A 17,782-nucleotide genomic window follows, 5' to 3' on the forward strand; every position below is an offset into this window, starting at 1 on the left:
CCAGGTTTGATTCCTGCCACATAGCTGCGATATTGCTGAGTGTGGCGTTAAACATCAAACAAAGCTAACAGCCGCATACTTACTCACGTGGGGATTCCAGGTTGAAGTTAGTCCCCATCAACATGATCAACCTATGCTAGTTGTGAGAGATAACTTAATGGATCGGGTGATCAGGCTCCCTGACTTGGTTGATCCATGTCATTGTATCCCAATTGTGTGGATCGATGCTCATTATGTCAATCACTGGATAGACTGGTCCAGACTTGATTATTTACAGACCGCCGTCATATAGCTGGAATATGGCTGAGTGCAGAGTTAAACAACAAACACCAACATGATTCTACAACCTGCTCTTGTGGATACCATTTTGAAGATCCTACACATAACTTCTTTTCGGGTCTTAACTATTGCAATATGTTCTACTACATGTGTTTTAAACATATATTTTTTTTATAGTGAACTGGATTTGCAAACAAGCCGATGGCTTATCTAAATTATGCTGAAATACAAAATAAGTATTAATAAAATACTAATTCTATACTATTGCAAACTATCAGTTGAGCAATAATGTAATCATCTGATTATAAGTAGATAATGAAGGAGAAGTCCATATTGATTAAATCTACCAGATTCTGAGATAAATGCATGTATTGATTGATTTATTTCAATGTTTTCCTGTACATAATTTTCAACAATTCCATATAAAGCTTTCTTATATCATATCCATGCTGTATAATAATACCTATTATTTCTAATAATAGCATAATTTGGACACACAAATAAGTAATGAATGGTATTTTTATAACAGGTCCCACACATGCGGGATAGGTCATTTGACATGAATCAGTTTTATGTGAATTTAAATCACTACAAGCTGATCTGAGTCATGAAAGGATATGCCTTCGATTCTGTGAAAATGGAAATGCTAAAACATCTCCCAATATTAACCATGCTATTACAGAATCTGTTCACTTGTTTTTGTATGTAAAATATTTTTGAACGATTACATCCATCTAATGATTGTTTGTATGTGTGATATGCCAGTAGAGGTATATGTGTACAAGCATGTGCATAGACATAAAAAAAATTATGTTTGTTTGGCTAGGTACCAGTATATGAATAGGTTGTTTAATGCGACTTGTATATTAGCATCATCATAGTTTCAACAGACAGTTTATGTATATCAAATGTTAAATGTCTTTGTAGGGAGAATTGCATATCAAAACTGTCATTATTTTATTACTTATGAGTAGAACTTTTTAAGTATCTGGCATGATACATTTCCTTGGTCCACAGACACAGGTTACCTTACTTACTTACTTACTTTGGAGATTTAACGTGCGCTTTCCGACTGATGCGTATTTCGCACACGGGCCCGGCCAGGCCATTTAATGTGTTTCCGAAAGGGGCGAAGGTGGTCTGTGCAACCCAAGAGGGGGGTTTTAGGGGTTGCTTATATAGAATTTGGGAATTTTGAGATTTGGAATAGATGCCGATGGGATTGGGGAGGAGAACTAAGGGAGCTGGGTATGGTGGATGTTTGTTTGTTTATGTGATTTTGATTTGGTAGGTTATTGTGTTTTTAGATGCGTTTTATTAGTTCCGTTTTTATTAAGAATACGCCTAAGGCCTTGAAGTTTTCTAGTTTATTTTGTGGGTTTAGTATTGCTTCTAGAGTTAGAGCCTTGTTTAGATTGAGGGTGGTTTGTAATGCGGTTCGATGTGTTAGGTAGTGTGTGCAGTGGATGAGTGCGTGTTCTGGGGTTTCTGGTTGTTTGCAGTGTGGGCAGTTACCTGTAGTGTGTTTTTAAAAAAAATGTAGGTGGTTATTTAGGTTGGTGTGTCCTGTTTGGAGTTTAGTGATTACTCTGTCGATTTTTTTGGATGGATGGAGAATTTTTGGTTTGGTTAGTGGTTTGCTGAGCACTTTTTTGATTTGGCTATTTGAGTTTAGATATAGGTTATGCCATTTTTTTGTGATTTTTTGCTTGTTTACACTTTTAATTTCTGATTTTGAGATGGGTAAGTTTAAGCTTATTTCGGGGATTTTGAGGGATAGTTTAGCTGCTTTATCGGCGTTTTCATTACCGTATATTCCTACGTGGGCGGGTATCCACAAGAAGGTTATTTGTGTTACCAGTAAACTGACTTGATAAGTAGCATAACAGTCAGTGTGGTTGGAAACTAATTAAGCCGTCACTACTCAATTAAGTAATTAACAGACAATTGCAAGTGATAATACCCACCTGACACTAATTGCCCTGTTAATCCCTAATCCACCATGAGTTGACATTGAGCTCATCTTGCTAATGAGCTGTTGTGAGCGTAACGAGATGATAAACATCAAAGGTGGGGCAGGCTTTGATCAAGTGTTCTGTAGAAGAGATTATGTCACTTGTTTAATGTTTATTTAGGATTAGCTACATCCCTTGATGCGACCAAGACCATACTTGAGGTTATCAGACAGTTTGTCTGGATACAGCCTGATGTCTCAACTGTACTTGGATTGGATTCTGCCTTGTAGCAAACTATGTGTGTGACAAGGACTTTGACCACTCTGTGCAGATGCATAACAATGCATAATGAACTTGGGGTATGATTCAATTATGTCACACAAGTCAAAGATAGGTTCCACTGTATTTAGAAACAGACGATAGATGCAATACTGTGTAACTTTATAACAATCAAATGATTTACAATTACCCTTGAAAAGTTCCAAAACCAAATAGAACTACTTAAATTATGATTACACTTGACCAATATATTTGGCAGTTTTTGCCGTTATTGTTAATCTGAATTAAAGATAGGATAAATGATAAAAATATGATAATGCATATCACACACAAGTGTGTATTATACGCAAATAAATAAGTCTTGTATACATTGATTAATTGGAAAGGGTCCTAATTGGGATTGTTCACTAGCCAATATATTAGCAAATATTCCCATGGGCGCTTATTAGAGCGAGACGCTTATTACGTCAAATACTTTAGTTCTGTTTTTATGTATAAGAACCTATTTTATGCAATTTGCATTGCCTTGTTTACCTTTCCTTATGTTTTGATGTAATGCAAACATTTGAGAAAAATTCAGGTGAGCCTGCCTTATGGCACTACAGGAATTGTTTTCAGAAGATCAATTACAATTTTGTATTTTCTGTACAATTTACTGTTTGCTATGGCTTTTTTACATTGGTTAACATGGTTTGGTTAACAGTTGCTTGATAAATTGTCATTACCTTACTCATTGAGAAACCAAATTTTTACCCTTTGTCAATATATGTGTGTTTCTTATATTTTTAATAACAAGCTTTTAAAGATGTTATAAATTGTTTCAGGCACCTGGATTTCACAATGACACCAGATCAGACAAGTCATACAAAGGACTCTCCGGATGATGAATAATCCTCCCCAGAACAACTAACAGGTTCACCTCAGAAAGTGATGATTCTGAATGAATAATGCCACATCAGTGTGATTCTGTAGGTTGTTTTATTACGACATTAATCAAGTCTAAAGGAATCAATACCACAGCAGTGAGACTGTTTATGTGGTGTACACTGACGCTGACTATACAAATCTGAATGACTTTTGTGGTTTACTGCACAAACATAATTGACTTTAGATATTCTTCTACCTTGAAATTCTTCTGAGATTTGACTAATTTGTTTATTTAGAAAATGGCATTGAAGCATCTGTTTCTGTTTTTGAATGTTCTTGCAAACACCTCTGGTTACTGAACCAATGAAATGTCATAAAATCAATAAATATGATTTTTATCTTAACAATTTTTTTGTTTTGCTTCTTTAAAGAAATATGATATTGATCATTCATAACATAGGTGCTAACATATATCAAATATACTAATGCCCTGAATGTTTTCCTACAATTAATACAGCTCACTGAACGAAGTTTTTAGTTCCATGTCAGTAGAAAAGTTACATTGATATTTTTATGTACCAGTACTTTATTAGGTGTTTTCTGTGGATGCTATTAGTCTTATGCACCCATTTGGGTTAATGATATTCTGTTTCGAACTTCAATGAAACTCGTCTGTCAAGATGTAACAAGTATTGATACAGTTCCAAAATAAACTTTTAATCTCACCAGGAACAAAGGCCCAAGTGAGCACATAGCCAATGACTTTCATTTTTTTGTCAGAGTGAGTATGGTGTTATGCCACTTTATGAGCAAAATTCAAACAATATTATGATGGGTGACACCAAGCAATGTCCTGATGTGGTGAATCGAATGCTTCAACCACTAGGCTAAAACAAACTGGGAATATGAAGATGATATGTAAGGATACCATCATACCAGGACTGAATGCTTTTCATTTAATACGCTGAACATCTAAATTGAAATATATATGAACTTGAGAAATGTTTTCACCAAAAGTACATACCCATAGATCTCAACTTCAAGGGGATATTTACAACTAAAATAGCACAGAATATTACTACAGCTATCTGCTATGCCCAGGCTAACATTATTTACTAGGAGAAAGACATCTCGAAAAATTGCATCCGGATACCTGCCGGATACCTGCCGGATACCTTCAGCAATGTTCAATTTTCATGGTTAGTTTCCAATATATTTTTAGGTGTTTCACACTTAATTGAACAAAATGCACCCCCCAAATTGTGACATGTTTTTGGAAACTCAGAATGAGGTATCCGGTGCCGGATCCCTGGACACCCAGATTGAGGTATCCGGTGAGGTATCCGGTGCCGGATACCCGGATTCCAGGTGACATACTTTCCGGTGAGGTGTCCATGCCGGATACCACAGATCTGGTATCCGGCAAGGTATCTGCCACCGGATACCCGGACGCGTTTTGGGTAAGTGTCCGGTGGTATCCGGCAGGTATCCGGATACCGGAAACTGCATTTTTTTTGCTGTGGTTGTCCCATATATCTACCTCTGAATCGCACAAGTGCTATTCAAAATGCTTAAATGTTATATTAAATAAATATTGCTTTCTATCGAAACTGTTTTTAAAAAGGGAATAACATGACAGTTTATTGGATGAACAATGCCACATTTCAATATACAGTTAACTACGTTTATAACGAACACGCTTATAACGAACTGACCTATAAAACGAACTTATTTTTTAGTCCCGGCCATTTGTTTCTATTATGATGTAGATATGCTTATAACGAACTACGGTTATTACGAACTAAAATTAGTGGTCCCTTTGAGTTCGTTATAACCTTAGTTCGTTATAACCGTAGTTTACTGTACATATCGTTCAAGGTCTGAGTAGAAGCACCTTGATCTGGCCTATTCCTGCCCTGGCCTTACCATATGCTTATGATGCCAGAACTACACGAACAACTGATGTTAAACATATGACCACAATGGCTCGAGAACATATTTATATTTGAAATGAATAACAAAGTTTTCTTGAGACAAAATAAAGTTTCGACCACTTTGTACAGTTGTTTTGTTTAAAAACAGGAGCCAGGCTCAACCCCCAGATTATCAGATGGTCCACCCCACTCTCAACCCCGAGAAGATTAAATAACCAGACCCACCCTAAACCCCCAGAATATCAAATGGTCGACCCCACCCTCAACCCTCAGAATATAAAATGGTCGACCCTACCCTCAGAATATCAAATGGCATGCCCCACCCTCACCCCCCAGAATATCAAATGGTCGACCCCATCATCAAACTCCTACGTCCAAACGGGCAGTTAAAACCCAAATGTATTGCGAAAAAAGGTATTTTTGTCCTGTGTTACTTAAGGTCTTTCAGCCGTCGTGCATCGCTTGATGGCTATCTTTACGTTGTGCAAGCCATTGTAACCTTTCCGTGTTTCCTAGGTGTCCTTATCGGACATGCCATTGTAACCATTCCGTGTTTCCTAGGTGTCCTTATCGGACATGCCATTGTAACCTTTCCGTGTTTCCTAGGTGTCCTTATCGGACATGCCATGGTAACCTTTCCGTGTTTCCTAGGTGTCCTTATCGGACATGCCATTGTAACCATTCCGTGTTTCCTAGGTGTCCTAATCGGACATGCCATTGTAACCATTCCGTGTTTCCTAGGTGTCCTTATCGGACATGCCATTGTAACCATTCCGTGTTTCCTAGGTGTCCTTATCGGACATGCCATTGTAACCATTCCGTGTTTCCTAGGTGTCCTTATCGTACATGCCATTGTAACCATTCTGTGTTTCCTAGGTGTCCTTATCGGACATGCCATTGTAACCATTCCGTGTTTCCTAGGTGTCCTAATCGGACATGCCATTGTAACCATTTCGTGTTTCCTAGGTGTCCTTATCGGACATGCCATTGTAACCAATCCGTGTTTCCGAGGTGTCCTTATCGTACATGCCATTGTAACCATTCTGTGTTTCCTAGGTGTCCTTATCGGACATGCCATTGTAACCATTCTGTGTTTCCTAGGTGTCCTTATCGGACATGCCATTGTAACCAATCCGTGTTTCCTAGGTGTCCTTATCGGACATGCCATTGTAACCTTTCCGTGTTTCCTAGGTGTCCTTATCAGACATGCCACGGTAACCATTCCGTGTTTCCTAGGTGTCCTTATCTGACATACCATTGTAACCATTCCGTATTTCCTAGGTGTCCTTATCGTACATGCCATTGTTTCCATTCCGTGTTTCCTAGGTGTCCTTATCGGACATGCCATTGTAACCATTCCGTGTTTCCTAGGTGTCCTTATCGGACATGCCATTGTAACCATTCCGTGTTTCCTAGGTGTCCTTATCGGACATGCCATGGTAACCATTCCGTGTCTCCTAGGTGTCCTTATCTGACATGCCATTGTAACCATTCCGTATTTCCTAGGTGTCCTTATCGGACATGCCATTGTTTCCATTCCGTGTTTCCTAGGTGTCCTTATCGGACATGCCATTGTAACCATTCCGTGTTTCCTAGGTGTCCTTATCGGACATGCCATTGTAACCAATCCGTGTTTCCTAGGTGTCCTTATCGGACATGCCATTGTAACCATTCCGTGTTTCCTAGGTGTCCTTATCGGACATGCCATGGTAACCATTCCGTGTCTCCTAGGTGTCCTTATCTGACATGCCATTGTAACCATTCCGTGTTTCCTAGGTGTCCTTATCGGACATGCCATTGTAACCATTCCGTGTTTCCAAGGTGTCCTTATCGGACATGCCATTGTAACCATTCCGTGTTTCCTAGGTGTCCTTATCGGACATGCCATTGTAACCATTCCGTGTTTCCTAGGTGTCCTTATCGGACATGCCATTGTAACCTTTCCGTGTTTCCTAGGTGTCCTTATCGGACATGCCATTGTAACCATTCCGTGTTTCCTAGGTGTCCTTATCGGACATGGCTGGCCTGGAAATGACGTCACTGATCGGATGCGGCGTGTCGCTCACCGCACTATCAATCACGTTTCTCATGCTGATAGGAGTCAGGTAAGTCTTAAGGACAAGGAGGGGCGGTGCGGTGCGGTGAGGTGCGGTGAGGTGAGGTGAGGTGCGGTGCTTTGAGGTGCTTTGAGGTGAGGTGAGGTGAGACATCGCATTCAAGATTCATAAACCTATATAGCGACGTACATGCAAATATGTGTGTGTATGTCTGGCTGTACTAGTGTCATTGTGTCAGTATACAATGAATGTGAACGTGTCTTTGAGTGTTTGTGTGAGCGTGTCTGTGTGTGTGTGTGAGAGCGTGTCTGTGAGTGTTTGTGTGAGCGTGTCTGTGGGTGGGTGTATATATACGTGTGTGTGTGTGAGCGTGTCTGTGTGTGTGTGTGTGTGTGTGTGTGTGAGTGTGTGTGTGAGCGTGTCTGTGTGTGTGTGAGCGTGTCTGTGAGTGTGTGTGTGTGAGCGTGTCTGTGAGTGTTTGTATGAGTGTGTCTGTGTCTGTGTGTGTGAGCGTGTCTGTGAGTGTTTGTGTGAGTGTGTATGTGTGTGTGTGTGAGCGTGTCTGTGAGTGTTTGTGTGAGCGTGTCTCTGTGTGTGTGTGTGAGCGTGTCTATGAGTTTTTGTGTGAGCGTGTCTGTGTGTGTTTGTATAAGTGTGTGTGTGTGTATAAGTGCGTGTGTGTGTGTGAGCGTGTCTGTTAGTGTTTGTGTGATCGTGTCTGTGTGTGTATATGTGTGTGTGAGTGTATATATATATATATATATATATATATATATATATATGTGTGTGTGTGTGTGTGTGTTTGTGTCTGTGTGTGAGTTTGTGTCTGTGTTTGTGTCTGTGTGAGTATGTATGTGTGTGTTAGCGTGTCTGTGTGTGTGAGTATGTGTGTAAGCGTGTGTGTTTGTGTCTGTGTTTGTGTCTGTGAGAGTGTGAATCAGATTTGTCAGAATACTACATCCATTTCAGACGAGCGTCCAGAAGGTTGTACATACTAAAGAACATGGTGTTTATGCTACTGCTGGCCCAGACGGTGTTCCTGGCAGGCATTGACAAGACCCACAACGAGGTTAGGAGGGACCGTCTTTTTCATATTCGTGAGGGGCATATCTTGTTAACACAGAATGTTTTTTCCGTCACTCCAAGATTATGTTTCTAGGTTTGTCGTTGGTTTCGCCAAACATGTAATCGTCTCAGGCCTACTGCATTTTCGCGAAACACCTGGTGTCATCACTGTTTGATAGCGACTCATAAACACATGCTCATGCTACAGTCGTATTCGAACAGCGGACTCTGCTTTTAGCAGATATCTCTTATTTCTTGAAAGGGTTTTGTTGTTATTATACTAGTATACTACACGTGGGCTTTCTTCCCACATCATGCTAACACGTAGTGACAATACAGTGACATATCCAATACTGTTCGAAGAAGCGATAAACTCACTCACTCAATCACTCCTTCCATCAAGCTGACACGTCTTGATATAACTGAAATATTGTTCAAATTGGCGATAAACCCATGTCACTCACTCCTCACACATCAAGCTGACACGCCGTGATATAACTCAAATACTGTTCAAAGCAGAGTTAAACCCAACTCACTCCTCCAAAATCAAGCTGACACGCCGTGATATAACTCAAATACTGTTCAAAGCAGAGTTAAACCCAACTCAATCACTCACTCCTCCCAAATCAAGCTGACACGCCGTGATATAACTCAAATACTGTTCAAAGCAGAGTTAAACCCAACTCACTCACTCACTCCTCCCACATCAAGCTGACACGCCGTGATATAACTCAAATACTGTTCAAAGCAGAGTTAAACCCAACTCACTCACTCACTCCTCCCACATCAAGCTGACACGCCGTGATATAACTCAAATACTGTTCAAAGCAGAGTTAAACCCAACTCACTCACTCACTCCTCCCACATCAAGCTGACACGCCGTGATATAACTCAAATACTGTTCAAAGCAGAGTTAAACCCAACTCACTCACTCACTCCTCACACATCAAGCTGACACGCCGTGATATAACTCAAATACTGTTCAAAGCAGAGTTAAACCCAACTCACTCCTCCCAAATCAAGCTGACACGCCGTGATATAACTCAAATACTGTTCAAAGCAGAGTTAAACCCAACTCACTCACTAACTCCTCCCACATCAAGCTGACACGCCGTGATATAACTCAAATACTGTTCAAAGCAGAGTTAAACCCAACTCACTCACTCACTCCTCACACATCAAGCTGACACGCCGTGATATAACTCAAATACTGTTCAAAGCAGAGTTAAACCCAACTCACTCCTCCAAAATCAAGCTGACACGCCGTGATATAACTCAAATACTGTTCAAAGCAGAGTTAAACCCAACTCAATCACTCACTCCTCCCAAATCAAGCTGACACGCCGTGATATAACTCAAATACTGTTCAAAGCAGAGTTAAACCCAACTCACTCACTCACTCCTCCCACATCAAGCTGACACGCCGTGATATAACTCAAATACTGTTCAAAGCAGAGTTAAACCCAACTCACTCACTCACTCCTCCCACATCAAGCTGACACGCCGTGATATAACTCAAATACTGTTCAAAGCAGAGTTAAACCCAACTCACTCACTCACTCCTCCCACATCAAGCTGACACGCCCTGCTACAACTTAAATAATTTTTGAAAGCGGCGTTAAAACAAAGTCCTCCCACCTCCTGATAGCACTGAGATATTTATGTGAAGCAATATGTTCTATATAGTCTCTCACTCACTCACTCTGAACCTCCTCTTCCAGATGGTGTGGGGGGCACGGGTGGCCCAGTCGTCTAAGGCGCCGCGATTCGCTGTGCAGAGTTGCGTCCCTTGGGCACACCAGAAATCTATGATTGTGGGTTCGAATCCCGGTTCGCCCCGATTATGTTTCTAGGTTTGTCAGCACTATACCCGTGGGTTTCACCAAAGTGGTAAACGACTGAAGCTTGCATCACTTCAGACTTTCCTCCCACATTGAGCTGACACGCCGTGATATAACTGAATACTGTTAAAAGCGGCGTTAAACCCAACTCACTCACTCACTCCTCCCACATTGAGCTGACACGCCGTGATATAACTGAATACTGTTAAAAGCGGCGTTAAACCCAACTCACTCACTCACTCCTCCCATATCAAGCTGACACGCCGTGATATAACTCAAATACTGTTAAAAGCGGCGTTAAACCCAACTCACTCACTCACTCCTCCCACATTGAGCTGACACGCCGTGATATAACTGAATACTGTTAAAAGCGGCGTTGAACCCAACTCACTCACTCACTCATTCCAGATGCTGTGTAAGACCGTGGCTGTCCTGCTGCACTACCTGTTTCTGGCCTGCATCATGTGGATGCTGATGCAGGGGGTGGAGCTCTACTTCCGGGTGTCGGATGTCTTCAATAGGGAGAACTACTATGTGGGATACACGATGGTCTCCTACCTCACCCCCCTCGTCATAGTGGGAGTGTCCCTGATTAAAGCCTACCATCTGTACGGATATGAAAAGTAGTAAGTTACCTGTTACCCATGGGATATGGATGGTTTGTCCCGGGTGAAAAGCTGAATCAGCCGGGCTTTTCAGTTATGACACGAAAATGAGAAACTTTGCATCTTATATCATTCAATGTTTGGGTTAGAACGATAATTTCTTAATTTCAGGAGTTACGGTAGTCGCAGTCTATGTGATTATTAGTCTATGTTAAAGTATAGGAGTCATGGTAGTCGCAGCCCTAAGTCTGTGTTAAAGTATAGGAGTTACGGTAGTCGTAGCGCTAAGTCTGTGTTAAAGTATAGGAGTTACGGTAGTCGCAGCCCTAAGTCTGTGTTAAAGTATAGGAGTTACGGTAGTCGCAGCCCTAAGTCTGTGTTAAAGTATAGGAGTTACGGTAGTCAAAGCGCTAAGTCTGTGTTAAAGTATAGGAGTTATGGTAGTCGTAGAGCTATGTATGTGTTAAAGTATAGGAGTTACAGTAGTCATAGCGCTATGTCTGTGTTAAAGTATAGGAGTTACGGTAGTCGCAGCCCTAAGTCTGTGTTAAAGTATAGGAGTTACGGTAGTCATAGCGCTATGTCTGTGTTAAAGTATAGGAGTTACGGTAGTCGTAGCGCTAATTCTGTGTTAAAGTATAGGAGTCATGGTAGTCGCAGCCCTAAGTCTGTGTTAAAGTATAGGAGTTACGGTAGTCGCAGCCCTAAGTCTGTGTTAAAGTATAGGAGTTACGGTAGTCGCAGCCCTAAGTCTGTGTTAAAGTATAGGAGTTACGGTAGTCGTAGCGCTAAGTCTGTGTTAAAGTATAGGAGTTACGGTAGTCGCAGCCCTAAGTCTGTGTTAAAGTATAGGAGTTACGGTAGTCGTAGCGCTAAGTCTGTGTTAAAGTATAGGAGTTACGGTAGTCGTAGCACTAAGTCTGTGTTAAAGTATAGGAGTTACGGTAGTCGCAGCACTAAGTCTGTGTTAAAGTATAGGAGTTACAGTTGTCGTAGCGCTAAGTCTGTGTTAAAGTATAGGAGTTACAGTAGTCGTAGCGCTATGTCTATGTTAAAGTATAGGAGTTACGGTAGTCATAGCACTAAGTCTGTGTTAAAGTATAGGAGTTACGGTAGTCGTATCGCTAAGTCTGTGTTAGAGTATAGGAGTTACGGTAGTCTTATTGCTAAGTCTGTGTTAAAGTATAGGAGTTACGGTAGTCGTATCGCTAAGTCTGTGTTAAAGTATAGGAGTTACGGTAGTCGTATCGCTAAGTCTGTGTTAAAGTATAGGAGTTACGGTAGTCGTATCGCTAAGTCTGTGTTAAAGTATAGGAGTTACGGTAGTCGTAGCGCTAAGTCTTTGTTAAAGTATAGGAGTTACAGTAGTTGTAGCGCTAAGTCTGTGTTAAAGTATAGGAGTCATGGTAGTCGCAGCCCTAAGTCTGTGTTAAAGTATAGGAGTTACGGTAGTTGTAGAGCTAAATCTGTGTTAATGTATAGGAGTTATGGTAGTCGTAGCGCTAAGTCTGTGTTAAAGTATAGGAGTTACGGTAGTCGCAGCCCTAAGTCTGTGTTAAAGTATAGGAGTTATGGTAGTTGTAGCGCTATGTCTATGTTAAAGTATAGGAGTTATGGTAGTCGCAGCCATAAGTCTATGTTAAAGTATAGGAGTTATGGTAGTTGAGCGCTAAGTCTATGTTTAAGTATAGGTATTACGGTAGTCACAGCGCTTCGTCTGTGTTAAAGTGTAGGAATTACGGTAGTCACAGCGCTTAGTCTATGTTAAAGTATAGGAGTTACGGTAGTCGCAGCACTAAGTCTGTGTTAAAGTATAGGAGTTACGGTAGTCGTAGAGCTAAATCTGTGTTAATGTATAGGAGTTATGGTAGTCGTAGCGCTAAGTCTGTGTTAAAGTATAGGAGTTACGGTAGTCGCAGCCCTAAGTCTGTGTTAAAGTATAGGAGTTATGGTAGTTGTAGCGCTATGTCTATGTTAAAGTATAGGAGTTATGGTAGTCGCAGCCATAAGTCTATGTTAAAGTATAGGAGTTATGGTAGTTGAGCGCTAAGTCTATGTTTAAGTATAGGTATTACGGTAGTCACAGCGCTTCGTCTGTGTTAAAGTGTAGGAATTACGGTAGTCGTAGCACTAAGTCTGTGTTAAAGTATAGGAGTTACGGTAGTCGCAGCACTAAGTCTGTGTTAAAGTATAGGAGTTACAGTTGTCGTAGCGCTAAGTCTGTGTTAAAGTATAGGAGTTACAGTTGTCGTAGCGCTATGTCTATGTTAAAGTATAGGAGTTATGGTAGTTGAGCGCTAAGTCTAAGTTTAAGTATAGGTATTACGGTAGTCACAGCGCTTAGTCTGTGTTAAAGTGTAGGAATTACGGTAGTCGCAGCCCTAAGTCTGTGTTAAAGTATAGTAGTTACGGTAGTCGCAGCCCTAAGTCTGTGTTAAAGTATAGTAGTTACGGTAGTCGTAGCGCTAAGTCTCTGTTAAAGTATAGGAGTTACGGTAGTCGTAGCACTAAGTCTGTGTTAAAGTATAGGAGTTACGGTAGTCGTATCGCTAAGTCTGTGTTAGAGTATAGGAGTTACGGTAGTCTTATCGCTAAGTCTGTGTTAAAGTATAGGAGTTACGGTAGTCGTATCGCTAAGTCTGTGTTAAAGTATAGGAGTTACGGTAGTCGTATCGCTAAGTCTGTGTTAAAGTATAGGAGTTACGGTAGTCGTATCGCTAAGTCTGTGTTAAAGTATAGGAGTTACGGTAGTCGTAGCGCTAAGTCTTTGTTAAAGTATAGGAGTTACAGTAGTTGTAGCGCTAAGTCTGTGTTAAAGTATAGGAGTCATGGTAGTCGCAGCCCTAAGTCTGTGTTAAAGTATAGGAGTTACGGTAGTCGTAGAGCTAAATCTGTGTTAATGTATAGGAGTTATGGTAGTCGTAGCGCTAAGTCTGTGTTAAAGTATAGGAGTTACGGTAGTCGCAGCCCTAAGTCTTTGTTAAAGTATAGGAGTTATGGTAGTTGTAGCGCTATGTCTATGTTAAAGTATAGGAGTTATGGTAGTCGCAGCCATAAGTCTATGTTAAAGTATAGGAGTTATGGTAGTTGAGCGCTAAGTCTATGTTTAAGTATAGGTATTACGGTAGTCACAGCGCTTCGTCTGTGTTAAAGTGTAGGAATTACGGTAGTCACAGCGCTTAGTCTATGTTAAAGTATAGGAGTTACGGTAGTCGCAGCCCTAAGTCTGTGTTAAAGTATAGGAGTTACGGTAGTCATAGCGCTATGTCTATGTTAAAGTATAGGAGTTACGGTAGTCATAGCGCTATGTCTATGTTAAAGTATAGGAGTAACGGTAGTCATAGCGCTATGTCTATGTTAAAGTATAGGAGTTACGGTAGTCATAGCGCTATGTCTATGTTAAAGTATAGGAGTTACGGTAGTCGCAGCCCTAAGTCTATGTTAAAGTATAGGAGTTATGGTAGTCGCAGCCTTAAGTCTGTGTTAAAGTATAGGAGTTATGGTAGTCGCTGCGACTGCCGTAACTCCTATACTTTAACACAGACTTAGCGCTGTCTCTAGAGAATGCTAACGTAAAACTGTTGCCAATGATATTGTAAAGCACGTGTATATGTCCTGCGCGATCAATATGAATGACCGAAATTTACTTTTTAATCCCATATGTGATATCCTGAATGTAAATGTTTTTGTTAAGATCTGGGAGAAAGATGATGATGTTATTCTTGCGTCCTTACTTGGTGGATGTCCAATAGAATGTATCATGGAACTAGAAAGAGATGTGTGGGCAGAAGTAATAATTAATGTAAGCCGCTTTATAAGGAAATGGCGATACCTGCTAAAAAAACTTGTATGTTTATGAACATGTGTAAATATACCCCCAATTCATGTTAAACATAATTATATCTTCATATTGTAATCTTCATTCGTTTGGAGGAAGTAAAGAATCTCTCTCTCTCTCTCTCTCTCTCTCTCTGTCTCTCTCTCTCTCTCTCTCTAGCTAGAATACTGCTGAGTGCGGCGTTAAACAAGCAAACAAACAAACAAACAAACCGTATGTCGACTTGTTGACTTGCATTGCTCGTACCCTGACAGGGAGATCATCATTGAGTCAATCTCTGGTTTGTCCGGCCCACACTCGCGTTTAATGAATGTGATGTAAATGATAAGAAACAAACGAAACACTTTCCTATTCTTCAGCTGTTGGCTGTCTCCGGAAGAAGGACTTGTGTTTGCCTTTATCGTTCCGGCACTGTTGGTGTTTACGGTAAGTAGGTGTTGCCTTCATTCACTATCTCCACAGTGGGCGATGGGGCTGTCAGGGAGTTATGTACACAAAACCAGTTGGAACAGATTTCAGTTATATCACGACGTGCTAGCTTGATGTAGGAGGAGTGTTTTAGTATTTCAACAGGTCGTAATAAACCTGATATGAAAAGAGTCAGATTTTATTGATCATCCATTCTTTCAAACATTTCAGTTTTTAACTGAAATATAGTGTCTTAAGTGTAAAAAGTGCAGCTGACCAAATTCAGTGGCATCAGTTTAGTTTTAAATGATTCATTTCCAGCTATTTCCAATAATTGTACTACAATGTTAACGTATAAAATATCAAGTAACACCACGGATGAATATTGCCGATGTGACTTTAATGTATAATCACTAACGTAAAACCAGATTCACTCGCGCTTAGCCTTCATGTTGTATGAAACTAAAATTTTGACCTGACAGGTCAACGTCCTTGTCCTTGTGGTCGTGATGTTAAAGTTCAACAGGGTCAAGGCCAACGCTAAGAAGACGGACAATCAAAGGATAAAGTGAGTGTTCTTCATGTTCTTCATGTTCCCCATCATCTGCGGTGTGACTGCCTAATGCTCACAGACACCGAACACTGTATAGGGAATGGGTGTGGCGAAATGGACACGGTATTAATTATGTATTATATTGAGTTTGATCAATATTTTTCCAAACAAAATGAATTATATGGTGTCTTTTCCAGGCGTAGGTTTTGGGATGGTAAATATCCTGTATTGGGAATAAACATTGTATTAGGGAGCCTTGACTGAGATGGTAATTATCCTGTATTGGGGAATAAACATTGTATTTCGCGAGCCTTGGCTGAGATGGTAAATATCCTGTTTTGGGGAATAAACATTGTATTTAGCGAGCCTTGACTGAGATGGTAAATATCCTGCATTGGGAATAAACAATGTATTCAGCGAGCCTTGACTGAGATGGTAAATATCCTGTATTGGGAATAAACATTGTATTCAGCGAGCCTTGACAGAGATGGTAAATATCCTGTTTTGGGGAATAAACATTGTGTTTGGCGAGCCTTGACTGAGATGGTAAATATCCTGCATTCGGAATAAACAATGTATTTAGCGGGCCTTGACTGCAATGGTAAATATCCTGCATTCGGAATAAACATTGTATTTAGCGGGCCTTGACTGCGATGGTAAATATCCTGCATTCGGAATAAACAATGTATTTCGCATGCCTTGACTGCGATGGTAAATATCCTGCATTCGGAATTCAATGTATTTAGCGAGCCTTGACTGAGATGGTAAATATCCTGCATTGGGAATAAACAATGTATTTAGCCAGCCTTGACTGAGATGGTAAATATCCTGTATTGGGAATAAACATTGTATTTAGCGTGCCTTGACTGAGATGGTTAATATCCTGCATTCGGAATAAACAATGTATTTAGCGAGCTTTGACTGAGATGGTAAATATCCTGCATTCGGAATAAACAATGTATTAAGCCAGCCTTGACTGAGATGGTAAATATCCTGAATTCGGCATAAACATTGTATTTAGCGGGCCTTGACTGCGATGGTAATTATCCTGTATTGGGAATAAACATTGTATTAGGGAGCCTTGAATGAGATGGTAATTATCCTGTTTTGGGGAATAAACATTGTATTAGGGGGCCTTGACTGAGATGGCAAATATCCTGTATTGGGAATAAACATTGTATTTAGCGAGCTTGGCAGATATACTAAATATCCTGCATTGGGATTAAACATTGTGTTTAGCGTGCCTTAACTGAGATGGTAAATATCCTGTTTTGGGGAATAAACATTGTATTTAGCGAGCCTTGACTGAGATGGTAAATATCCTGTATTGGGAATAAACATTGTATTAAGCGAGCCTTGACAGAGATGGTAAATATCCTGCATTCGGAATAAACATTGTATTTAGCGAGCCTTGACAGCGATGGTAATTATCCTGTATTGGGAATAAACATTGTATTTAGCGAGCTTTGACTGAGATGGCAAATATCCTGTATTGGGAATAAACATTGTATTAAGCGAGCCTTGACTGAGATGGTAAATGTCCTGCATTCGGAATTAACATTGTGTTTAGCGTGCCTTGACTGAGATGGTAAATATCCTGTTTGGGGGAATAAACATTGTATTCAGCGAGCCTTGACTGCGATGGTAAATATCCTGCAGTCGGAATAAACATTGTGTTTAGCGAGCCTTGGCTGAGATACTAAATATCCTGCATTGGGAATAAACATTGTATTTAGCGAGCCTTGACTGAGATGGTAAATATCCTGTTTTGGGGAATAAACATTGTATTCAGCGAGCCTTGGCTGAGATGGTAAATATCCTGTTTTGGGGAATAAACATTGTGTTTGGCGAGCCTTGACTGAGATGGTAAATATCCTGCATTCGGAATAAACAATGTATTTAGCGGGCCTTGACTGCGATGGTAAATATCCTGCGTTCGGAATAAACATTGTATTTAGCGGGCCTTGACTGCGATGGTAAATATCCTGCATTCGGAATAAGCAATGTATTTAGCGAGCCTTGACTGAGATTGTAAATATCCTGCATTGGGAATAAACAATGTATTTAGCCAGCCTTGACTGAGATGGTAAATATCCTGCAT

At 40.5% G+C, this 17,782-nt stretch overlaps 1 protein-coding gene across 1 annotated transcript in view; it reads left to right on the forward strand.

Moving 5' to 3' along the window:
• LOC124148340 (adhesion G protein-coupled receptor B1-like) overlaps positions 1 to 17,782 on the forward strand; it is a 67,672-nt gene that overhangs the window by 41,143 nt on the left and 8,747 nt on the right. The window contains exons 15-19 of the mRNA XM_048380886.1: positions 7,316 to 7,419; positions 8,341 to 8,440; positions 10,686 to 10,903; positions 15,080 to 15,146; positions 15,611 to 15,696. Of these exons, the coding sequence (XP_048236843.1) occupies positions 7,316 to 7,419; positions 8,341 to 8,440; positions 10,686 to 10,903; positions 15,080 to 15,146; positions 15,611 to 15,696 (575 nt within the window). The remainder of the gene's footprint in view (positions 1 to 7,315; positions 7,420 to 8,340; positions 8,441 to 10,685; positions 10,904 to 15,079; positions 15,147 to 15,610; positions 15,697 to 17,782) is intronic.

This window comes from Haliotis rufescens, unplaced genomic scaffold (genome assembly GCF_023055435.1).
Source record: "Haliotis rufescens isolate VD_foot unplaced genomic scaffold, xgHalRufe1.0.p SCAF_34, whole genome shotgun sequence".
Classification (NCBI taxonomy): Eukaryota; Metazoa; Mollusca; class Gastropoda; order Lepetellida; family Haliotidae; genus Haliotis; species Haliotis rufescens.